Consider the following 27,233-nt stretch of genomic DNA (forward strand, 5'->3'; position numbering starts at 1 on the left):
GGATGTAAGTGAAAGTTTAAAAAGATTGATGCATTGATGAATGAAAGTGATAGATTAGGACTTTTAAAAACTAGTTATTTGTAAAATAAATGTAGGTTCAAAAATATCATCTTGTGACAATCATGAAACATAAACAACTTGAACAAAAACATCGCAGTCATACATGTACAAATAAACAGACCATTCCAAGCACCATTTTTTAGGGACTGAGACTTCTTCGCTTCGGACATTCTTGGCAAATTCTTCATTTGACAATGTCTTAAAATGAGCGATGCCAAAAAAAATTGAAAAACTGAAAGATGTTTTCTCAGGAATTGGAAATTCAAGAACCCACCTCCAGGATTTTTTTAATGCGCTGCACACGAACATGGAGTGACCCGATTTTGCCAATATTCTTTTGGAACATGTGACTTGTTTGAAACAACTATAAAATTGAAGTTCTCTATATACCCAAGAACAATGTCTGATGATTTGTGACTCTAAAAACAATGTTATATTGTGCATTCATAATTAAATGAGTAGTAGTCATTCAATTGATTTTTTGCCTTTTGAACAAAAATACCAGTACTTATAATCATTTTTTTTAAATGAATATATATGGATGTATGGAAATCTGTTACTAATTTAATATTTTGGTAGTGGACATGAAAGAGACAATCTTTAAGTTTATTTCAAGACAAGATGCTTTCCAGGGGAAACACAACTTTAATATACATTATATAATGACATGTTAAGGATGCATAGCCTCAAGTTGTCAAGATTTGTGCCAGCCACTGACATGGCCAGTGAAAAGTCAGGATCAATATCGTGGACGTCAACGTGAACTGAGCACCTCCAAGACAGTATATTAACAAGTCACCCTCGACAAACAATCATCAAGTTTATCAAGATACATGTATGTGCCAGCAAAAGAAATGTGTCTATGGAAAAAATATGTCTATGGAAATGTCTATATATGGAAATGTCTTTGGAAATGTCTATGGAAAAAGAAGGGTCAGCATTGAAAGTCATCACATGCACTCAACTGCTTCATGAAAAACTGAATCACATAAGAGGAAAAAGTATCGTCAAGTTCATCAAGTGTAATGTTGTGCCAGCACATGACACAATTACAATGGAAAATGTTCTGTGGATTGACAATAAAATGAACGAAGAAGTCAGGATAAACATTCTCACTGACTTGTGCCAAGAGCAAGAAACAATATACTTTAAGGAGAGAACAATGACTGATACAAAACCACACAATGCAAGATTCACAAACAATGGACACTCAGTCAAACACAACAAAACACTTAAACATTATTTAAAATACAATAATTACATGTTATTAAACAAATTAATTAATTATAGTTGTAACCAATTTTTAAGAATTGGAGAGGAATGAAGTGATGGAAATAGTGTGCTGGGTTTCTTATAAAATGTATGAGAGGTTCAAAACTATTTATTTTCCCTGGGTGACACCCCCCTCCAATCACTTTGTTCTCTTTTAAATGGTGGGTTATCCATCCATCTTACATTTTTAGCTTCAACTGATGGGTCATTCTGCACATTTTCTTCCCCATGTGGTCATATTGATCAACTTTTAACCAGTGCATCGTCCCTTCCTTCAGCGAATCGCTGTATGTGGAACTGGCTTCTCTTTAGCCAACAGCACCACCATCTCTATTGAACCTAAACTATTTTACTTGTCCAATTTCTAAAGTTCTTAACAACTTATAAAAACAAATGGTGGATGAGTAGCAATGAGTGTTTAGGCTGTGAAAGTACAGTGAATGAGTATGAAGAGGTGAAGTAGAGATTAACAATTAATTTAATGAAATTAATTAGGTTAAAGAAATTGAATACAGTACAAAAAAATACATCCACAAAACAACAAATTAACACAGCAAAATTACATTCGACCATCAAACACTATAATATTTAAACAAATGTTCATCTGTTCAGAAAACAAGAGAACTCAGTGAAACAAGATTGCCCATCAAAGCTCTTGTATTACTCATCAAGAAACAGTAAGGACTGCTTATCAACTCTAAACTACGTTAGCCTACTAAGCTTATTGCCAGCCAAGAACTGTTTTGGAAATACAGTCTCAACACAGTCTCAACTCACTGGAATGTGAAAGGAATCTTCTCTCTTTTGCCATGGAAATGATAGACAGTTGATCCTTCAAAAGGACATGAATACTCCCAAACTATTGTTCAAAGGCAAGATTTTTACATTTGCATAGGATGGATTTATCATTTTTAAATGACAACAGGAGGAACATATTCAAATCTTGTATGTACATTGTTAAGAATCAGTAAACTTTCCTTGTGGTTTTATAACTTGATTTTCATGACACTGTTATATACTTGGTTGTTATAATTTTTTAAGAAAAGAAGCAGATGGCAAACTGCATAAAGCAGTGTCAACTGCATAAAGCAGTGTAACTGCATAAAGCAGTGTCAACTGCATAAAGCAGTGTAACTGCATAAAGCAGTTGATTGTTATCCTGTAACCATTTCTACCTTCCTGTGATAGGCAAGATTTGGATTTTCTTGGTGTATGTGGTTTACAAGTATTGATAATGATTACACTGTAATACACTTGGGGAATATTTTCTTGAAGGAAAAAAAGGAGGATTTAAACGCATTAAGCAGTGTTACTGCATATAGCAGTTGTTTTTTCTCCTCTTTAACCTTGGATAAAGCAAGGTTCATGTTTTTCTTGCATTGATAACAATTGCACTGTCATACAATTAGTGAATATTTTGTATTTGAAGAAATAGGTTTTCTCCTATACTCATTTCTACCTCCCTACACTTGCTGTATGTGGTTTACATTCAGTATTGACTATCCACTCAGATTGAATAGCGCCCTCTATAGACACAACAAACTTTTGTAATGTTTTGGTGAGGGCCAAGGAGTTTGGTGTCCATGAAGCTCTTTGATTTGTCGATTTTGTCTGTTATTTTTGTCAATTTTGTGAATTATTTTTGTCAATTTTGTCTATTAATTGAAGAGATTTTCAAATCCAAACTAAATTGACGGTGTTGGATTTTGAAATCAAATTAACAAAATATTGGAAACAAAAACAAACAAAACAGTTCTACCACCATTATCTACCACCAAGATGCTGAGGATATGATGAAGAATCACCATTACACGCATAGGTAATTAGATTGTTTTCCTTTTAGAATTACCTATTAATACAAAGTTCCCCATAAGGCAGACGATTCTTTTTAGATAGTGTTCTTTAATGTTGGCGTAAATAATCGTATTATTGTTTTTTGTTGTTTAAAGCTTTGTTTAAAAGAGATGGAAAACAAACATTCTACTTAGATAGGTTCTTTTTTAGGTAGCGGATTTTTATATTAGGCTTAATTAATCGTAGAATCTGTAAGGTGTTAGGAAGACATCGAAAACACGGATTCTTTTCTTCTTCTTTTTCAGAACTGACCAATGACCTTTAGAGGTTTTGTTCCGAAATACATTTCTTACAATGGTGAGGAAGGACGGCTGTATGGGGAAATGGAGGAGGCCGCCAATTTTTTTATTCAAGCCACAGTTTCGTTTCAAAGAAACAAAAATCCTCATTGAGACACTGAATTATTTTATACAAACAAGTTATACAAACTTTTTTACAAAATAAAAAAACTTGGTCAGTTCTGTTGATATTAAAGTCATGCTTTTATTTTCACATAAAATTTAGACTTAATTTGGTTATTTGTATACACATGTATTCCAACAATATCTTTTCTGAATCTAATGTTTTTATCTTTTCATTTTCAGGTTCTGAACTTGTGGTTCATGAAAGAAAGTCCAAAAACGCAAATATATAAAAGGGTAAGTAACAGACAGATTTTATGTTCTTTTTAGCTGTTTATTCTAAATCATAAATCTTAAATAATAACAAAATGATGTTGGTTTTTTTTCACATCAAAAGAACTCCTGCAATCTTTTTAAACATTTGCTGCTCATGTTAAATTGTCAATATTTTGTTCCTACTGTATGCACAACACATTCATGAACTTTGAATATCATCACTTTGGTGTAAAACTTTCTTACTTGCCAGATAATCTCAAAAATGGTTACCAGATTTATAATATTTATAAAAAAAAACCATTGAGTTATTCAAGTATTAATGCTGTCCATGTTATGGTAATTCGAAAGGAATTCTGGAGTTATTTATTTCAAGTAGCTTTTACAAACAATCACAATGATGTGCATAATTAGTATGATTTTTTTGTTTTACATTAAATTAACAACCCAATTAATGTGGCATACATAATCAAATTTGAATTCACATATTGGTCTAAAATTTATATCTGAAAAATGCATTATTTCATTGCTTAAAATACTCAATTTGGTTGAAAATAATAATATAAATGCTAGATGAACAAACAGTTAAAGGTTCACAAACATCGCCCCCACAGGGGCCAATTTCACAAAGAGCTTACTGCACATCAGTCATAGTTGCTATGCTACTCGTTATTTCACAATACAAATCACTATGGAAATACATGTACTAACAAATATTGTCTTGCTTGCAATAAATGTTATTGCTTTGTGACATCAACCAAAGGTAAACAAAAACCAAGTATGACTCTTCTCAAAATCATATCATGACACATTATTTTTGTTCTATGATTGAAGGGGTCACAAATAGAGTACATCTTTGGTTTCTTACCTGGGTTACTCTCACTCCGTTCAGTTTTGATAATAAGGCCAAAATATATCCACATTTTGAGCAGCTGCTAAACTTTTCATAAAAAAACATCAGCTTTACTATTTTAATGCAGACATAGTTCTCATCCTTTGATAATGCGTTGTGTTCAAAAACCTCTTTGGTCTGTCCTACTACAAGAACATGGAAGTTTTGCCCAAGTGTGTCATTGCTGAGGTCAATGTTGTTGTGGTCGAACGTCCTCGTCAATATAGGCAATAACATTATATGCATTAAAATAATGTACAGACAAGGTATAATGTTGCGTCAATACTTGGGTTCTATTCACGTGATTAAAACAAGCAAAACAACAGAGTTGTCGCACTGTATGCTACGTGTTGTTTTATAGAAAGTTTGATGCTTTAGGGACCTCTCACACGAGAATGTGACTGAAAATCAAGTCTAATCAACATTTAACAGTCGGGGCGAATGTTCACACAGAATAACATTCCCTGAGCGTTACCGCGGTGACGCCTCTTATTTAATTATCTTCAATTTTGGGGATAAAAGTAAATATCCTTTCCTATAAAAGCCGTTACTCCAAGTGAAATGTTTCTCAAAATACATTGTACATGTACTAATCACAGTTGCTGTTAGGCCTAAATTCACGAGTCATTGCCAAAAAGAAAAGAAACGATGTGTGTTTGGTTCATTAGATTGAGACTCAAAGGAAACCCAGTGGTTAGAGCGGACTCATAAGGGGAAATGCGGGGATATGAATGCAGGAATGCCTGTTAACAAAATTGAAGTATTTTTTGCTGAAATTGACCGAGTGCATTATGCTAAACCAAACGAATGCTAACCGTATTTTTCGTTTCTCAAAATGTATTGCACTTATGAGTAATCACAGCTGCTGCACTCGTCGCGAGTACGAAACCCTTCAAATGAAATAGAATAACTCACTAAAGCAAATCTGAATCATGATAGAAAAGAAATTATGTGTGTTACGGGTTCATTAGATTGAGACTCAAAATAAAGAGGCACTACTTGAACTCTTTGTGTCATGTTCAGTCCAAGTTGTACTTGAGTTGAATTATACAGTCATTTTTAAGTTGTCAGTAGAGGGCGGTACATAAGACGAGTGGTCTACTCTCTAAGTGTGTGTGCGTGAAATCGACAATGCATGAAGAAATCCAATAGTTAGAGAGGAGGGGAAATGCGGGGATGTGAATGCCAACCCTGGAATGCCTGTCAACGAAATTGAAGTTTTGTTTTGCTAAAATTGACCGGGAAAACCTGTATTAGCACTGCTTACTGCTTAGTTTGCACTTTGTTCACTGTAAATATAGGATGTTCCTGATCGCGCACTTTGCACCTTACAGTTCAACTATACTCTACTACAAAAGGAATGTACTACACCAATAGATAGATAGTTAGTAGATGGAATGCATTAGGCTAAAAAAAACAAACGAATTTCCTCTGCACTAATCCCCCCTCCCCCCTCCCCCTCCTTAACTTGTTCATTATGTGGATTTTGAGCCCTGGTTTAAGCGTTTTCTTTTGGTGAATTATGTGGTTTTTGAGCGTAGTGATATATTTTTGTGCATGATGAAAAAATGTAAACCCAAACGTAACACAGTCTAGTATAAGACCATGCATACACTCTGAACTCAGAAGTATGAAGTTCGTTCCGCTAGCGTCTCCATGATTGACTGGATTTGAGCTAAGAAAAACAGAATTTCCAACCAAATTTCCACATTATTTTCAGGATTAGCACAACAGCTGAAGACCAGTAACAAGTTTTATACACCACATGATCATGGAAACTAATTTGGTTGCGGTATTTGGTAATCTTGTTTTTATCAAGAAATTTCATGCTATATATACGTTTAATAATTTTTGTGCTGATCAGCTTTATGAAATTGTCAATCTCCCCTTGACCATCATTCATTTTACACGAAGGCTCATAGTTGATTCTACATGATAAAAATCAGCTAGTGCCTGACTTTATCCAGGGGACCAGTCTAATTTCAATTCTGAGACTCGGCAAAAGCAACGCCGTTGGTCAATAATTTACAGTTAATCCAGAAGAGGGCATAACTTCATACAGTACAGGCCACCAGAAATTCCTGTAAAAAAGGAGAAGCCGGATTTGGAAATGAAGTCCGCTATACGGGGGTCTGATGACACCATCAGGCTGATACACATTTACTTTTAGGTTTAGATCTTCATATTTTCTTAAGTATTTGACTTCTTCATGCCTTGGTCATACCACATAATGAGCGGGGAGAGCCAGGAGTAGATGAGCGCGAACTTGGTCATTATGTGGCTTTTATATTTTAATTACCTTTTTGGCCCCCTTTTTACGCCCACAAACTAAAAAGGAGGGGAGAATCACATATTCCTCTTTATTCACCCTAAAAAAGACTGACTATTCACCAAAACTGTATTTAACCGACCTCCAAAAAGTCAATAACGACCCCATAGTACCACTACATGTCTTTTAAGTGGTGATGGTGATTTTTTTCCTCTGCATATTGCCAAGCACTAAAAAAAATTGTCTTTTCTTTACTTTAAGTGACTTTATCACAGTTTTTTTTTGGAAGAACAAGAAAGACCTCTTTTACTTAAACCATTAAAGAAAAACAGCAACTTATTGATTCAAATTATCAAAATATCATTTTTTTGGGATTCATTTTAACCACAAATCTGACACAAATAGTGGGTTATTATGTGGTTTCCCAAAATTAAATTGGCTGTAAAGTTGTCAACAAAATAATTTAATTACTTGTTTTTCAACTGAATCAAACAATTTACTAAATAACTTCATGTTCCTGAAAATTTGTAGCTGTAAAAATTTCCTAGATTTTTTTACTAACAAATTAAAGTCTAAAATGGGTCACTATGTGGTTCAGCAAGAATTTCTCATTGTCTCAAAAAAATGCTTTTTGCAAGGGTACAACCTTAAATAATGTTTTTCTTGAAAAGTACGTCACGTAATTAATATAAACCGTTAGTTTAGCTCAAAGAGAGTAATTTGTTTTTAGAAATTAAAAAGGTCTTGAATTTTCCCCAATTCTCGCTCAAATGTTGTATTCACCAACAGAGGGCGCTTCACTTGGGTTGTTATGTGGTTTGGGAAGGAATGTGAACGCTATACTTGGTCAATAATTTTATCTTTATAAACCATTCGTCTTAAAGTGAACGATTTATTCAATATTGATATAATATAATAAACTATTTGCAAGTTTCGAATTTTGTTTGTTACTTCTGCATTAACAGTTGATGCGTTCTTGTGCATTTTAAATTATATGGTTGAGGGCCTACACGGTTTTAGAATTTTGGTCGCCGAATTGTGATGATTTCCATGGTCTACATTAATGTGGTTGCTATGGCTGAACTTGTTGTTGGTAAAACTATAATATGGCGACCAAATTCTTTTTAGGGGACCTCATGGAGGTAGAAATTATTTGTATCTCCATGACCTATGTATCCGGGATATTTTCTAAACTAGATGAAAGTGGTATTTGGTTTTGCCTATATAGGCCTCCTGTGTGATGTAATAATTTAATTGAATAATTTATTAAATACCGTTTATTAAAAATATTATGCTGGTTACCCTAATAGCCTATTATAATATCTGCTCGCCCAATGACCTTATCAAAAGATGTAATCTGATAAAACTTCATTCGGCATAGGGCCCTAACGATGAACTTGTACACATTAATGTTGTTAAAGTTACAGTTAGATTTGAGTAGGTCGACATGCCTCGCATGCTTAGTCATAAGTTACCGCTAATTTGAATTCCACTGATGATTCAAGAGACAGGTACGTTGTACGTTATCGAATAGTTCGGACAGTGATTTCTAGGACTTGTTTTCTTTGTGTTTATGCCTTTTTGGTCTGGTTATAGGCCATCACAGGTTTTAATTTAGGGGAAGGTACAGGTAGAATAACTTAAAAAAAAAAAATATGACTGCAAATACTTTTTATAATAAGTTAATGTTTCAAAGGACAAACATTAATTTGCGATGCACCTTTAGCCAAATCTCTTTCTCGTCACATACTCTTACAGTGTGGCAAACTCAATTGTTGGTTTGATGGTTCAAAGGTTCAATCCCATCATGCCATAAACTACATATTACATAATGCAAGTAAAAACGTTGTATAATTATGCATTTAAATTTTTTAAAGAAAGTAAGTTTGCTTGATGCCAATGTGATTGTATATTTAATATTAGGCCTATTTATTTATTTATTCTGTGTCCGATTGTGGTCTGTTTTCCGCTTACAATAAGGAAGTCATCTCTGTGGTCTTGACCATGAGAACAAAACTAAAAGTAAAAGGTTTCCTGTTGATACGGCCAAGTCCTAAACATTCTTATCTACGGTCTCGAAAGGCCTACGCCCATGATTTTCGTGCGACAGATCATTCGAATGTTCAAAAAAAAAAATAGTCTCAAATTAGCAAAATACATAGAATTAATCATCCATAAAAAAAAAACAATCAAAACAGCAGGTATACACAACTATAATGGATCCATTACTTTGAGAATTGATGTTGGGCCTTATCAGAAGGGTGGTGACTAGTTCCACAATAAACAAATTAATTGACCAATGTTACATTAACACCCAGCAAAGCGTGTTGACACTACATTTTTCTGATCTTTCTATGGGAATCTAGACAAAACAAAATAAATAAATTTAAAAATACAAAGATAATCAGGGGAATCCTTTGTGCAGTTTAATATATTATTACTTTCACACACAAAACTTGAGCCGATAAAAGGAGGGCCCTTTTTAAAAGAAGAAAAATCAACAATTAAATCTTTCACAGAAATTCTTGCTCAACCACATAATGAACATTTTCTCTGTTTTCAAGATTTTTGTTGTTGGAACAACATCAGTCAACTTATAACATGAAAATACAATTTAAAATACAGGTATTATTGTTACGAAAAATTGGAAATGTACAAAAATCAGGTAAAAAGTTACAATGCTTTTTAAATTTCAGAAAAATAAATAGTTTTATGCAGGTCACTGCTCAAATTAAAATAGTTCAGGTCAAACCACATAATGACCCAAACCACATAATGAAAAAAACCACATAATGCACACAACTTTCCGCTCAAACCACATAATGACCATATGGATTGAGGAATCCCCCCGGCCCTCCCCTCCCTCCCTCCCGCCCCCCCCCCCCCTTCTGTTATGAAGAGAATTGCGCAACGTGTTTTATTTTATGTTGCAACATATGAAGTGTGGGGGGGGGGTGAAAAACCGAACTATTGCGAAACCACACACTGTTTCTAGACTTTTCGGAGAAGATTCACACCTCTCCCCAGTGCAGATTAACGCTTCACTTCTATAGCAATTTGACGTGGGGTCGACCAGTGTGAGAATGAAGTTGTAACTGTCATGGGTTTTCCCAGATGATGAGAAATATTAATCTGCATTTTCCGTCACGTGTAATCCTATAATGTGTGCAGGTTTGCGCTTCTGTGCTATGATGTGATGTGGGGTCGACCAGTGCGAAATATTATAATCCGTAATAATTATTTCATCCTGCAAAGAAGATAGCTTATAGCTCGTTGTTTTCTCAACTAGTCGTACTAAGGAAAGGCTGCAACATTGAACTTGATCTTTAACTGTAAGGCGATGATCACTTTGGAGACATTGTCATGATTATGAACCCCAGCCTATACGACCGTGTTAAACAGGCTTTCCGAGTCTCCAAGGCGTGAGTATTCATTATTGTATAAAAAGCTATGCGCCGAAACTTTGTAGGGTAATTTTGTAGGGGTGCAAAAAGTGGAGCATCATTTTTCTTCTCTCGGACTGTAGGCCTACTTCCCGTTTGATTTTCTCTTAAACAAACCCACTTAGCGCTCTTGTTTCAAAGGCAGTGGACACTATTGGTAATTGTCAAAAACTAGCCTTCACAGTTCGTGTATCTAAACATAAGCATAAAATAACAAACCTGTGAAAATTTGAGCTCAATCGTTCATCGAACTTACGGGATAATAATGAAAGCAAAAAACACCCTTGTCACACGAAGTTGTGTGCTTTTAGATGGTTGATTTCGAGACCTCAAGTTCTAAATCTGAGGTCTCGAAATCAAATTCGTTGAAAAATACCTTCTTTCTCGAAAACTATGGCACTTCAGAGGGAGCCGTTTCTCCCCATTACTTGTCACCAAGAAAGGTTTTATGCTAATAATTATTTTGAGTACCAATAGCGTCAACTGCCTTTAAACTGTATTCGTATAAGATAATCTAACATGACTTGAAAAAAACATTACATTTTATGGGGGAAAACATGCAAAACCGATTGAAATTATCACATCTTACAAAAATGTAACATTTTAAACTCACTGTAGTTGTTACTTTTTTGAAAATTCCATTTTTTAAAGGGGTCATTAAATGAGGGGGCCGGATACTATAATTGGGGACATAGGTATAAGCCACTTCGTGTATATCAAATAATAAACAACGGAAAACTTACTGCATACATGATAATTTTGGATTGTGCTCAAAGAAAAATTAACTATAAAGCGGGATTTGAAGACCTACGGATGATGAACGTGCCGGTGCTCTGCTAATACTGAGCTATGCCCGCCCCTCTGTCAATATATTCATTTGGGGTGAAAGCATTCAACCTACCTGTAACTGCATGCCGTGTTAGCCAGCGATCGCACACAGACATTTAGAATACAACATAGGGAATGCATTAAAGGTAGTGGACACTTTCGGTAAACAGTATTGTCCAAGGCCCACACTTCGTATATCACAACTTATATATAAAATAACAAACCTGTGAAAATTGAGGCACAAAATACTGGTCATCGGAGTCGGGAGAAAATAACGGGAAAACCCACCCTTGCTTCCGCACGTTTCGCCGTGTCATGACATGTGTTTAAAATAAATCCGTAACTCTCGACATCGAGAATTGATAATTATTTTAATGTTTTCTCAAAAAGTAAAGCATTTCATGGAATAATATTTCAAGAGAAGTCTTTCACCATTATAGTCCAGGAGAACTGAACATGAACCGTGACATTGAGTACAACTAACATTTTTTGCTGAAATGAGTCCACCAGGGGTCCCTTTTAAGAATCTGATGCATGCCCAGCTGGCAGGGTTGAGCATTTTTTGTTATTACCAAAAATCACTTTTCCCATATTTTTGTGTACAAACGCTCATCAATGTGTTTTATATGATAACGACAGAACTCTTCACATGTTTTCTCGACAAGGAATACTTTTAGGTGTGTACATACCAGATATTACACGTAGATTTTAATTCAGACACGTGGTTTCGGGTTAATAATATTATTTATTTACTTTTACCTCACTTTGATGAAATTATGTTATTAATAGGTTACTTTGTTTCTGATCTAACCTTTGACCTGGGTGCAACATTGCGCAACATTTCTATGTATCTATAACATGAGTAAACTATAATTAAAAATAGTCCAACATGAGTGGTTTACCCTTAAAATATCAAAAATTTCTAAAGGGGACAAAATCATGTTATAATTGAACTTCATAATATACCAGTCGTCCTGCTTCTGAGTAAAACAAGATACATGCCAATGTATCAAGCCATTACTTGCAGTTTTTGGGGTGTGAGTACCTAAAACAAAGTTTTGTGGTGTCATGTTTAACTATAATTATACACTGATGCAACTATCTCAATAAACAAATTAAGTCTCAACCAAATGCCATCAACTCTAGCCAAAATTACCATTCAACTCTGACTGTTCCTCACCGATGAGATATGGATGCCATTGTCGGAGGACATTCTGATGAGCGTTTGTTATAAATTTTTAGAAATGTTGCGAAATGTTGCACCAGGCCAAAGGTCAGATCAGAATCAAAGTAACCTATTGAGTACGTAATTTCACCAAAGTGAGATATAAGTAAATACATAATATTATTAACCACGTGTCTAAATTAATATCTACGTGGAATATCTGGTATGTACACACCTAAAAGTATTCCTTGTCGAGAAAACATGTGAAGAGTTTTGTTGTTATCATATAAAACACATTGATGAGCGTTTGTACACAAACGTTATGGGAAAAGTGATTTTTGGTAATAACAAAAAATGCTCAACCCTGCCAGCTGGGCATGCATTGGAATGGCATACTAGACACCTTGAAGAACATATTTCTGCAAAAAAAATCTTAGTTGTACTCAATGTCACGCTTTACCTAAATTTTGGGGTTTGGCTCCTGGACTATTACCTTCTGTAAACCCTGCAAGTTATTTGTAAATCTGTGAACTTTTTTGTCTGTTCCGAAAGTGTATAATGGCTTTAAAGGCAGTGGACACTGTTGGTAATTACTCAAAATAATTAAAATCTTAAAACCTTTCTTGATTACGATCAATGCGGAGAGGTTGTTAGTATAAAACATTTTGAGAAACAGCTCCCTCTGAAGCGACGTAGTTTTAGAGAGAGAAGTAATTTTCCATGAATTTGATTTCGAGACCTCGGATTTAGAATTTTGAGGTCTCGAAATCAAGCATCTGAAAGCACACAACTTCGTTTGACCACGGTGTGACGAGGGTGTTTTTTCTTTCATTTAAATCTCGCAACTTCGACGACCGATTGAGCTCAAATTTGGTTTGTTATTTTATGCATATGTTGAGATACACCAACTGTGAACACTGGTCTTTGCCAATTACCAATAGTGTCCAGGTCTTTAAAGGTCATGCTTTTATTCCAAATATCAAGTTACACACACAGCAAGGCTAATACTGGCTGAATTTCATTGTTTAATACATATTCAAGGACAAGCCGATTTAAACCAGCAACGGAAAACAAAGCACTTTAATTCGTCATCGACACAGCGACTGTTAAATTGATATAATGAAAAACATTGCGATATTAACTGATACTCAGTGGTTTCCAAACTGTTGCTAAAATGAACACACAAAAAGTGTACCCGTGATTGAAGCTGTGCAAATTTTTAGGCCATTTGTGATTTATTGATTGATCGATTGGTTGATTGCATGCAGTGCCCATATTTTGTGATGAGTACCAGGTAACAAACAAGGGTTACAAGTCCCTTAGTGATGAAGCCGAAGGAGGACCTTGATTAGTACTGGTGGTTTCTAATTGAATGTTTAACTAATTTTGTATTTTGTTAAATTCCTGCTTCATGGTTTTTAAGAGATGTTCTTTGGTACCCGTTTAATTTTGGCTGTCGCGTTGGCCTTTGGGAATAATTTGGGACCTTGTCTTGTCTGGGTTTTTAAATTGTTGTCCTGACCTCTTGTTTGTATGGTGTTTTATGGGTGTTGGTTTTGCAAGGTTTTGCTTTTTTTGTTTGCGTTAGTGTTTGCGTGCAATCTCTATTTTCTTAAGATAAAATCAAAATGTTTATCGTTGGCAGGGGTCTGGTGTGTACGTATTCTGTATCACCAGTCCAGCCCCTGTCTAGCCCCTGTCCAACATGTAATCATTATGTGTGTCTAAAGATGTAAAATATAGGCCTATATAAATAAATAATAAATAAAAACATTCGCAACGAGATCGCAAGAGTAAAACAATAATCAAGAATTTATCTTGTTAAATGATCTGGAATGGCCTCTTCACAACATAAATTAGAATCTATATCAACATGTTCCGTTCCTATAAGCGGGCCACGGAACCCACACCATTTATAAAGACTTCGTGCCTCGCTTTTGGATGATTTGTTGTAGACGGTATTAAATCATGTATTTTGTGAGCCCGAGGACCTTACCAATGACGTGGAGCTTCCTGTGGGGTTGCTTTTATTGCTAGGAATAACGGAACATTACAGAATTGATTTTGCTAACAAAACAGTTGCTTGCAGTTTAAGCACTTTATGTAATGAACCATGCAGTTACATAACTGAAACGTTTGAAATCGATCGGACATAATTTTTTATGCCACAAATGACTTTCTAAAGACATCCGTTGTCACTTTTCTCCAATTATCCACAGATAATATCGCCAACCAATGGCAGACCAAAACTTACCACTGGATGGACTTCCAGCCTTGGGTCGACCTATGAAGCTCGGCATGCTGTACGACTGCCGCAATGACTCTATCATACCTGGGTCGACGCTATGGGATTCGCAAACCATACAACGTCATTACGAAGTGCTCCCTCAGCCTGGAGCTCAAACCACCATCATTGCATCAGATGGGATGAACGAGAAGACAGCTGCCCTCGACATCGAAGCATCGTTGAAGGCGAGTGTCCTGTGTGGATTGGTTGAACCGGAGGGCTCAGCCAAGTTCCTTACCGACAAGAGAGTCTCTGAACGGCAGGCACGCCTGACGCTGCATTACAAGACTACCACGAGGTTTGAGCAGTTGACATTGAAACACTTGGAGAATGAAACTTTCCTCCAACCAGATGTGTTTCTTAATGGTACTGCAACTCATGTAGTAACAGGTATTCTGTACGGTGCTCATGCGTTTTTTGTTTTCGACAGAGAATGTGGTGTTGGGGATAACATCCCAGATGTGCAGGGAAAGATGAAAGATATAATGGAAAAGATTCCCTTGTTGGACGGGGAGGGGAGTGGTTCAATGAGTGATGGTGGGGATGAGGCATTATTTGATACTAAAGCATGGGGTTGTACATTTCATGGAGATTTTCTTGTGGAAAACAAACCATCTAATTACAGGGAAGCAGCTGATATGTTTATAAAACTGCCCTCGATGCTGGGTGGCAACGGGGAAAATGCAGTACCAATACGGGCGTGGCTATGTCCTTTAGAAGGGTTAAACAAAGGGTCTGACTCATCGGGGAAGGCTACCACTAGGCAGGTTAACATTGACTTGATAAACCAATCCCAGGGGATAGTAGAGAAACTGGATCAATTACAGGTTAAATGTAGTACCATGGTGATGCAAGATGTGTGCAAGATATTCCCTCAGTTTCCATTGAAACTGAGCAAAATGAAGAAGATCATATCTGATCATAAGGTGTCATTTCAAAAGTATCTGGCGGAAAAGTTGCCTGCAATTCGCGGGGGCAGTGTGGAAGAGGCCACACTGGCCGAGGGTATTCGTGAGTTAGTAAAGTCCCCGTGGAGTCCGAACCGACTCCTTGAGTGGATCGAAAACAAAGATAAGGAAATGGGTATCTTGCAGGCTTACATGCGACTCTTTGCTGGAATTCAGATCGTACAATCGCGTGCAGATTTACAGAAGTTGACTTTCGATCCTCAGATTGAATGCCTTGTGTGCTTTTCGTTTCCTGCCGGGGACGAGAACGGTTACCTCGATAGCTCGGCCGCGTATCTTAAAACACGTGCATCAGATTCTTGTCCCGTTGTTAAAGGTTGGTTTGATGACATTACAACATCCAGGAATGTCAGGAAACATGCAAAAAGTTTCATGGATCTTTCTCAGGCGAATCAGAAGAAGACGGATATTGTCTTTGTTGTGGTATGTTTCGACGAGGGTGAAAAGCAGCCTCCAGAGAAAGGGCCCATTTCGATGTACGAGCTCGGTATTTTGACCACTACTGGGTTCGAACCACCAGGAAGACCCGGTAAACCAACTGTCACAAACAAGTCCCACGACGAAATCTGGCTAGAGTGGCAACCTCCTGATTGTGGAACGGCTGAGGTGCAGCGGTATCTGGTGCAGTTCAGGAAGACGAACGAATGTCAATCTGGAGGAACAACCCGGTGGAACGAAGTTCACTCACAGTCAAACAAGAGAAAAGTTCTACTTGAGAATTTGGAGCCCTTCACTTCTTATGAGGCCAAAGTCTCCTGCATTTGTAAAGTCGGCTCAAGTCTGGAGAGTGAAGCCAGCGATGAATGTATAACATTCCCTGCCGGTCCACCGACACAAGTGAGGAAACAGAAAGAGTCAAAAGATCAGATAACCATCGTGTGGGAACAACCGGAGCAAGTTGGTAAGGGAGTGGTCATCGAGAAATACTTAATCAAATACAAACATACTGGTGGACCCTCCTCGACTGCCGTTACAACTGAGACCAAAACCACCAGAGATTCTTCATGTTCCTTTACAATTCAGGGTGCAGGAGCCAAGGTGAAGTACAGCATTTGGGTCACAGCTGTGTGTGGCAAAGCGGGAATGGGTGTGGTGAGTGAGCGAGTTGAGCTCTTTAATGGATCAATCCAAAGAGTCGAGAAATATGCACACAAACTCACTCGAAAGGCCCCTTTAATATCGCCAGGCGTTAACGGGACACCATCGATTTACAAAGTTCCCCTGACCAAAGTTCCAGTGCGTCCCAATGCAAAGTACTTCAGTTACAATTTTGGGAAAAGGCATAGCGCAAGTCGTACACACAAAGTGATAATGGTGGTTGGCGCGACCGGTGCCGGTAAAAGTACCCTGATAAACGGAATGATCAACTTCATTCTTGGGGTGGACTGGGATGACGAGTTTAGGTTCAAGATTATCGATGAACACGGGGAAGGGAGCAAGTCGCAAGCACACAGTCAAACACAATGCATCACATCATACACCATCAACAAGAAGAAATGTCACCACATTTCCTACACCTTGACCATTATTGATACTCCTGGATTTGGAGATACCCGGGGTATTGAACGAGACAAGGCAATCATCGAGCAAATTCGAGATTTCTTCTCGCACCCAGATGCCCATCGCGTGGATCACATTGACGCCATAGGGTTCGTGGCACAATCGTCACAGGCACGGTTAACCTGTCCCCAGCGTTACGTCTTTGACTCTATTCTGTCAATCTTCGGCAAGGACATTTCCCAAAACATCCTTCTTCTTGTGACGTTCGCAGATGGTCAGCGACCACCGGTCATCAACGCAGTTAGAGAGGCTGACATTCCTTGCTATGACAGCATGTTCAAGTTTAACAACTCGGCATTGTTTGCCAACACCAAAGGCATTCCTGCAGAAGCAGGCACCGACACCCTGTTAGACAGCGGTTCAGGTGACGAAGGTAATGCCGATTTTGACAAAATGTTCTGGAATATGGGAGAACGGAGCATGCGCAATTTTTTTGCGGCTCTCGAAAAGTTGGAATCAAAAAGTCTTTCCCTTACTAAGGAAGTATTGGAGGAACGCAGACGTTTGGAGATCGCTGTTGAAGGATTACAACCCCAGATCCGGATGGGTGTTTGTAAATTCGAGGAGTTGAGGAAAGAGCACCAGATCCTTGAGCAGCACGAGGTAGAGATCGAGGCAAACAAAGAGTTTAGGTACGAGGTTGAAGTTCCAAAGAGCAAACAAGTAGATATTTCCTGCTCTGGTAAGTACATTACGAATTGCGCCAAGTGTCATTACACTTGTCATTATCCTTGTGTCTATGCCAATGACGCCGACAAGCAAAGATGTGCGTCTATGAGGAATGGAGTTTGCACTGTCTGTCCAGGGAAATGTGTATGGGATGTCCATTTCAATCAGAAGTACAGGTTCGAGTACTACAGCGAGATGGAGCAGCGATCGTACGCCGAGCTAGAGGAGCGATATAAAGACGCGACTGGCAAGAAACTAACCGTCGAACAAGTCATTCGCAAACATGAGCAAGAGTTTCTCAACGTACAGAAATGCGTGTTTGTCTTAATTACGGATTCGCATAAAAGTTTGCAGCGACTGGAAGCGATCGCGTTGAAGCCGAACCCGTTGAGTACCGTTGAGTATGTAGATCTGTTGATCGAGTCAGAGAAGAACGAGGTGAAGCCCGGATGGCGGTCTAGAGTGAATGCTCTTCAAGACATTCGCAAACAGGCAGATATTATGTCAAAGGTCAAGCAGGGAAACTTTGATCCATTCGAGCACTACAAAAGAGATTTTGAAACGCGTAAAGCAAAAACACCAAAGAATCCGTGGTATAAATTTTGGTAAAATGGGTAGGCTTGGTTACAAGAAAATCGCATGGATTTCTTCCCAGCCTCGCTAACATGCATGGGCAGCGCGCCGTTTCGCCTGTCGGGAAGTCTATTCTCGCTAAACCATGCGCGCAGTATCGCCCGTTAGCTCTGCGCAAGTCTAACCGTTGGTTTGATTGCTACAGCAGTCGTCATCAGCAGCGGTCGAAGAAAAGTGCGCCCTCTGTCGGTGTATCAATGTCACGTTACGAGTACGAGATAGGGACGTCTTGGATCAAGACTAGTGAGTAGGCCAAATACGCCGATTTATTAGCTCAACACGCTGACCAATAGTTATACAGCTATAAAAAAAATGCGCAAAAAAGTCTTCTGATAAATTAAATGAAACGATTGCATGCAACGACTGCCTCGCTATGCTCAATTGTAATGTTCACTTCTTGCAACACCATATTAATTTGGTTTATCATGAGTATTTCTTCTAATATAAAGTAATAGACATCTCACTGGGTAATATGGGGGGTTTTGGTGGGGATTTTATTTAACTGAACAAAGATACATTTACCAGAGTGGGGCCTGAACCTGGGACCTTTCGATTAATCTGGTGTCCTCTTTTAACTTAGTGTTTAGACGTAACATTAGTGAATTATTCGGAGTCAACTTTAAATATGTTCTAATTCTGCGTTGTTTTGTAGCTTAGAAACCTAATGTGTAGACTTTTACTTTTTATTTGGAGCTGTTATAGTAACGGGTAATCACTTTGAGTATTTCAGTGGTGATTGGTAAGGCGACCGAGAATCACTATAGCAATAGTGTTATTCTCAACTTTTTTTGTTCGTCTGATTGTAGCCTATTTTTTAGAAAGCTATTATGTGCTTCGTGGCCCTCTGGGCTGGATGTGTCGTATCAGTTTTTAAATTGGTTTATTCGTTCGAGCCATTCGGGCTTAGTACATACATTTACTTTAGGCCTACATCCACAGTGTTATTTTTGTTGTGAAAATGTTAACCCGTACCGAAATTCGGCAAGGGGGTATTTTGAGGACGTATTAGTTAAAGTCTTTGTGCGAAAGTAGTCTGCAGAAAATTATTCGCTTTATGCAAATCTTTATTCAGGAGCCAATTCACTTAAACTGGACGTAACGCCCCTAATACATGCATATGCAGTTGAACCTTTCAGACCAAACCGTTGGGCTGTACTCATTTTTATATGGTGACAAAAAATCCTGCCAAAGGATTTTTCCTTTTCTTCTGTGCGTTTCATTAGTCTTACCTGTATCCCATCACATATACAAGCCATTTACAAACTCTTGGCTATATATTTCCTTAAGTTTTGAAGTCCCAATCTATTTATTATGTACGATGTATAAATTAAAGGCAGTGGACACTATTGGTAAGTACTTAAAATAATTGGTGACATAAACAAATACTTGGTTACAAGTAATGGAGAGCTGTTTATAGTAAAAAACATTGTGAGAAACGGCTCCCTCTGAAGTGACGTAGTTTTCGAGAATGAAGTAATTTTCCACGAATTTGATTTCGAGACCTCAGATTTGGAATTTAAGGTCTCGAAATCAAGCATCTGAAAACTCACGACTTCGTTAACAAGGGTGTTTTTTCTTTCATTAACATCTCGCAACTTTGACGACCGATCGAGCTCAAATTTTCACAGGTTTGTAATTTTATGCATATGTTGAGATACACCATGTGAGAAGACTGGTCTTTGACAATTACCAATAGTGTCCAGTGTCTTTAAGCAGGATTGGAAACTTTGCATGAATGTAATTAGATAAGATTTGCGGTAGCCGCTATGTGTTAATATTTTTTAGTAGTTTTTGTTCCGAAAAAAACCGTTAGTTGATGTATAAATAAATCTATGCATATACATAATATGAGCGTTCAGACAAAAATGTGCGTGTGCACACAAGCTAAATCCAATATGGTGTCCCATTCAAAGGAGATTCAAAGTGATTTGCGAAAACTATTTTCTGATTTGGGGGTTTAGCAAATTTAACTAGAGTGGGAGATGAACCCCAAAAAATTTACTAACGAGCAGGCGCTCTACCAAAATGATCTATCGATAAAGCCCTTCAAACTTATCAAATTTACCGCCTGCTTCAGAACCAAGAACTAAAATTATACATATGTATTTTATATCGGTCACATTTTTAAATCTTGAAGACATTAGGTTTGCAGTATGGAGGGATATTAATTTGTCACATATTTATGTCTGTCTATGTTACAATGCTGACTTAAACACCTCAAAGTTATCTTTATTTTGACAGATAACCATATAGGAGCAATGGATCAATAACTTAAATAAATTTCGAGGAAATCGATTCATTAGTTATAAATTTTGTGTCATCACTTTTCAGTCAATTCCAATACAAAATGTCAAGTATGTACTTGACTTTAGAAAAAAGTTTTAAACAAAAAGATGACCGAGTAATTTCTGTGGCTAGCACATTCATTACATTTTTATATCAGTTGTACAAACAAAATAAAGGGGAAAATGTTGCCTTTTTGTACCTTCAAAGTCACAGTCCCGTTGATATAGTGAGAACAGACCCTCATAATAATAACTGGTCAGTGCGATTTCTACGTACGACGAGTCCCACGCAATTGGCAATGATGATATCAACACTCACATGAAAACAAAGCTGTAAAGGTACAGTTCCTCTTCTAGAAAATCCTCTAACCCCCATCAACTCACTGTTTTGTTTTAGAACATCATAAATATTATTTTGTCTACTTACGTGCAATTCTTCAGCACCTTTATACGGAAGCGTATATAGGACATACCGAAAAAAAAATTGGGCGGATTACTAAATCGCCCGGGCGGATTACTATTTCGCCCTGGCGGATTACTATTTCGCCCGGGCGGATTACTATTTCGCCCGGGCGGATTACTATTTCGCCCGGGCGGATTACTATTCCGTGTGTAAAGGGAAAAGCGTAATCAAGCACAGTAAATAGTAAAACCGGGACGCACTCAACACGTTCAAAAAGCTAGAGGTTAATTATTTTATAATTATTCCTCATTACATGGAGAGAGATGTATTGGAATCCAAGCTTTAGAAAAACCGTATGAGGCGTTATTATGTATTGTATAAAGTTCTTTTTATGGGGGGGGGGGGGCAAGGTAGAACAGCTGGTGTTGGTAGGAGTGGGGTTAGGATAAGATATAAAGTGCGAGGAAGAGGGAGACCGACACTATCCAGAAAGTACTACGGCCAAAATAATTCTGGAGCGGGAAATTCGAAACCAAATCCGGCGACAGGGGGGGGGGGAGGTGGTTGTTTGGAAAAGGAAAAGACAAGTAATCTTGTGGGCAGCTCGTCTGGTAGTATGTGCCAAGAAATGTGATTATGTGACACCAACCTGAAGAGTCTTCAGCGCTTTTCTGATAGATTTGCGAAAAGCCCCGACACGTAACCACTCTCAAAACGTCATGGTTGTGAGCTCCAGTTTGTAAAGCCGCTTTTGGTTCAGGAGCTTATGGTGATCCGCAGAAAATAAATGATTAGAAGATGCCACCTAGCTAGATACCTTCTTTAGGTCTTAAAAAACAAGAAAATACATGTTAGCAAAATTGAAAATCTGGCAGATGGCGGCCATCTTTGATTTCAAAATGGCCACCATTTTAAGTTATATTTTTCCTTCATGTTTGGTTGTGAATGTGATAAAACGGTGATTTTTGTGATCAGAATAACATAAAAGGTACAACTGAGTTGTTTCAGATGGTGGCCATCTTCGAATTCAAAATGGCCGCCTTTTTATGTATCTGTTTCCATAACTTTGGCAATGTTGTTGAAAATCCTGTTTTTGATGACTAAAGTAACATTCGCAATGACTATCAAGCTCTAAAGCTAGCATTAATATAATTAATATAAATATAAGACCAATAGAAACAATATTGCATCATGAAGTAAAGGCCGCCTTTTTGAATTTCAAAATTGCCGGCTATCAAATGCATGTATCACGGCCTATGAGCCTCACAGAAACTTGGTGTCATGAGCAACGATTGTTGGACTAGCGCCTTATAAATTTAACAATTTGATTTGATTGATTGATAATCGGTGTGGTCTCTGGTAAAAAACCATTCCCTGACAGTTTGATGTTGATTAGTGGTTTGCCAAATAGTCAAAGCAATGGTTAGAACAGATCTTATGTTTGTTGTTTAAATGCGTTTACACGGAAGACAGAGTAGGGGGGTTGAAGTAGAAAAAGGAGGCTGGAAGGGGTTAAAGAGAACTTTAATGATGTTTGTTAAGGTAAAAGTAAAAACATACATGTAGCCCTGTGTAAACATGCGGCCTCGTAATCCGCCCGGGCGAATTAGTAATCCGCCCGGGCGAAATAGTAATCCGCCCGGGCGAATTAGTAATCCGCCCGGGCGAAATAGTAAACTCGCCCGGGCGAAAAGTAATCCGCCCGGGCGAAATAGTAATCCGCCCGGGCGAAATAGTAAACCGCCCGGCGAAAAAGTAATCCGCCCCGGGCGAAATAGTAATCCGCCCGGGCGAAATAGTAATCCGCCCGGGCGAAATAGTAAACCGCCCGGGCGAAATAGTAATCCGCCCGGGCGAAATAGTAATCCGCCTGGGCGAAATAGTGGAGCCCCGATTTTTTTTTCGGCATACGCTTCCGTACCTTCACCTCCCGGTACGTGATGTTTACAATTTGCGCCAACCCACCGTCAACTCGCTTACCGTCATTCCACCCTCAACTCGCACCGTCAACACACGGTAACCGTCAACACACCGTCGACCCATCTACCGTCACGTCAATGCACCGTCAACACATTATGCAACTGTTACCATTGTTAAGGCGCAAGTCATCAATACTGGGTCCGTTCGTTTAGGCTTCCTGGGTCTAACCCCGCGGGTGCTCGCTCATTTGAGCCCCTGACAAGCGCTTAACGTACGACCTATCACTGCTTTCATCATTCACCTTCGGCCAACAGACCCACTCCACACGCAGGGTACTTGGAACAAACCCGGGTGAGCCCCTGGAATAATGTCAAAGCTATTCGCCATGATCTCACCCATAAGATCATGGCTACAGAAAAAGGCAATACTACTGAGTTCATTGCTATATGGAATTTTTGATCTGTCTTTAGCTTTTTTAGGGAGCCACTTTGAGATTCATGGCCCCCGGGGCTGTTACCAGCTACAGCACTAAATATTGTTGTACGGTAAAACTTTCAGCATTGAAACTTGAGAAGGGACGTATTTTTTGGTATGTAGGTTCTAGTCAATGGTGTGCAAGTGGTTTGCAGAAATTTTAGCGTGAAGTAAACGTTTTAAGTTAATTATTCACTTTATGCAATTTTGTGAATAATTATTTTATAACGTATATGTAACGTCCAGGTTCACTTTTTACCACCATGACTTCAAATGCCTACCCAAAAAACCAGCTTGCCAAATTTCGACTCGGGGTTAATTCTGTTATTGCACTCACTGTGCTATATCGGGAAACGTAATGTTAAACAATACATCCCAGCCCCGGGGGCCACGAAGAATAAAGTGGCTCCCTAAAGAAGCTAAAGATAGATGAAAAAATGAGAAAGACCAATGACTGACATTCTAAAGATTGAATCCTTTTCGTATTAAGCATCATTGGTGCTTCAATGTTAAGGAATAATGAGTTAGGGTGTTAAATACAATTTTAAAAAATGAACGAAATTGCTACGATATCGCTAAAGTAAACCTCCTGCAATATCTTTTACATATCATTCGTGTCTCTACAATCATGGCCAACCTTATGGACAAGTTAAGATTTTTTGTTCAAAGAAAATACCATGATAACCGTATAGAAATATAGGCATAAGGTTTCGATTAAAATTGAAAGGCATGGGTACGTAAGTGGAAGTAATTTAATTCTTGTGGTCAGTACGTGGGTTTCTGTATAAGCCGACGGGCATAATTGTGTGTGTTTAATTAATTGATACTCTATTTGATGCCGTTTTTTCACCCGCTTCGACCATGCGTCGACTTTCCCTTAACCTGCCATTAAACAGAGAGAATGTTGCCGTTGGAAGCCCCTCCCCCCCCAAAAAAAAAAAAAAAAAAAAAAAGAAGAAGAAGCTACGCCGCTACCCCCAATGCTGTTATTATTTCTATAAATAAGGAACTTTACCCCCCCCCCCCCCCTTAAATTTGAACTAAGTTTATTTTCTCGGTTCGCCATAAACCTTTTATTTGTCTTAAACCATTGGGATGATTCTGGGTGACAATTATTACCGCATAGGCCTGGATCATTTCTCTTAATATTTTAACAGTTTGTCAGGCGGACATTCTTTCTTCGTGTATTTAGACAGTGAAACCATTTTGTTCGACAGTTGCGATAATCATTTCCACCACATGCACCCCGTAAAGTTCACAGACTAGAGGTCTGAAAGTGCTACCGCACCCCCCCCCCCCCCCAGTGCCATATTATAGTGCAGCTAACACCAACCCACCAAAGTGCAAATAATAGGCCTCGATGATTTCTCTTGACAGTTTTTCGGTGGAAATTTCGGCTGTGTGTACCTAGGCCTACTTTATATTCACGCGCTTCAAATTGAAGTGTGGTGAAACCAGTTTGTTCATTGTGTCTAATTATGCATGGCAGTTGCGATAATCATAAACCCTCCCCCCCCCACCCCAATGCACCCTGTGAAGTTCACAAGCCAAATATATCTAACGCCCCCCCCCCCCCCCAACCAGTGCCGGTATAGTGCAGCTATGTATACTTTAAATTAATTATATGGCAACTAAACAAAACAAAACATGGACATCCAGATTGAAACCGTACACATCTGGGCGTTTATTTAGTTTTATTAGTCTTTACAATACTTTTGTCACTTTATTTTCGTTAACGTGAACTAATAAAATAATAGTAAACAAAGATACCTTTACTGTCTATCTTAAGTATTAATGCATTATCCTCAATTAATTGTCAAACTGTTGTCACCAATTGTACACTGCCGTAAAGATTGCAATGCTATAATAAAGAAGCGAGATTTATTTGGTCTGCATAGTATTAAGTACAAAGCGAAGTGATTGATAACTTGTTCTTAATATCATCCGGGGACCAATTTCATTAAAGCATGTGTGCACACAAATTTGATAAGCACAGAAAAGTATTGCTTAGTGTTGCATTACTTTGTGTGCTTTCAGATGCATAATAAAAGTCTTCAGCTGAAGTCTTTTATAAGCAATTTACAAAGTAAATTTTTGAGTTAACAATTATTTTGAGTAATTACCATAGTGTCCAGTACCTTTAACATTAGAATTAATTGACATCAGAATAAACTATTTCAACAATTTTACTGAAGAATTTCAAACTCATTTTTTATTATTTATTTTTTATTTGACAACGCTGTACAGTCTTTAAAGTTGTATTCTTTACTCCGAGTTCATCAAAATCAAAAGATCACTGCAATTTAATGAATTTGATTCTCCACAATAAACTAGCAATGATTTCGCAACAAACCATGTGTACCAGATACATGCAGTCAACTGATGTGGATTTTGATGGAATAAGAGTCTTTAAGATATTTAATGTTCCATTAAGGATAAACAAAATGGCATTGGAAATAACCTAAGTTTTGTCTTTAAAGGCACTGGACACGTTTGATAATTGTCAGAGACCAGCATTCTCACTTTGTGTATCCCAACATAATGCATAAACTAGTGCTCAACTTGCAAACGAACAAAAAAAACCCTTGTTGCATTACTTTGTGTGCTTTCAGATGCATTAAAATAAAATACTTCAGCTAAAGTATTTTACTATTTGAGTGAAAAAAATTCCTCTTTCTCAAAAACTATTTCAAATTGAGCTATTACCAAAAATGCTTGATACTCAACTGCTCCCCATTGCCCGTTAAATAAGTTTTTGTGCTAACCAATTGTTTTAAGTAATCACCGCTAGTGTCCAGTGCCTTTATGGAGAAAAGAATTAAACTAAGGGCCTTTTCCAAACCTCTTCTTGGGCTCTGGCTTCAGCATGGGCTCAGTTGTAAATTTTGGAGCAGCGTGAATTTTGCCATGTTGTTTGAACATCAAAATGGAGGTTGAAGCCAGACCAGAGCCCAAAGCCGGGTCGAAGGGCCTTGTCACACGAGGCAACTTCCACAGACAACTTGTATAGGCAACCTTACAGGCAACTTGGAGAAAATCAACTGCAGTGCATGCTATGACCAAATTGGCAGCACACTCACTGGGTATTTCTTAATTTTTTATACGGTTTTCACAACAATTATGTGGACAGTCAATTATAACTGAATGATCTTCTTTGAGTTTGCCTTGAACTGATTGCCTGTAAACAATTGTCTCATGTGACATGGCCCGGGGGGGGGGGTGTAGTCTTCTCCTCGAGTATCATCATACAGTCAGTAAGGCGCCATCATGGTCCAGCTGAGCACATCTTGAACAGTTGACCTTTGGTGAATAATCTGTGGGAGAGTGTTAATGAAGTTTTAATCACAAAAATTGATCTTAATATCTTTATTGATGTCTTAATACGAGGATCACCTCTCCGGAGAAAGAGTCATGAGCGAAAATGGCTACCAACTCAGATTATATAAGTCCTTCAATTGCAGACAAGCACTAGCAGCATTTACAGATCAGTGATTGCTTGTTTTGTTTCTTAAAGTGTTTCTTCTGTTAAAAACGAGAACTCCAATTTCAATGAAGAATCTTCTTTATTGAAAAGGGAAATTTAGACAAAAGAACTAATTTATATTATTTCAAAATCTTTCGATTTCATAACCTTCAA

General features: G+C 37.9%; 1 protein-coding gene across 1 annotated transcript; it reads left to right on the forward strand.

The window, feature by feature from the left end:
* The first annotated feature begins 10,116 nt into the window (after positions 1-10,116).
* LOC139944396 (uncharacterized) lies at positions 10,117-21,242 on the forward strand. The gene is made up of 2 exons (XM_071941406.1): positions 10,117-10,383; positions 14,617-21,242. The coding sequence occupies exon 2, from the start codon at positions 14,633-14,635 to the stop codon at positions 18,488-18,490; it is 3,858 nt and encodes a 1,285-aa protein (XP_071797507.1). The 5' UTR covers positions 10,117-10,383; positions 14,617-14,632; the 3' UTR covers positions 18,491-21,242.
* The last annotated feature ends 5,991 nt before the right edge of the window (positions 21,243-27,233 follow it).

This window comes from Asterias amurensis, chromosome 11 (assembly GCF_032118995.1).
Source record: "Asterias amurensis chromosome 11, ASM3211899v1".
Lineage (NCBI taxonomy): Eukaryota > Metazoa > Echinodermata > Asteroidea > Forcipulatida > Asteriidae > Asterias > Asterias amurensis.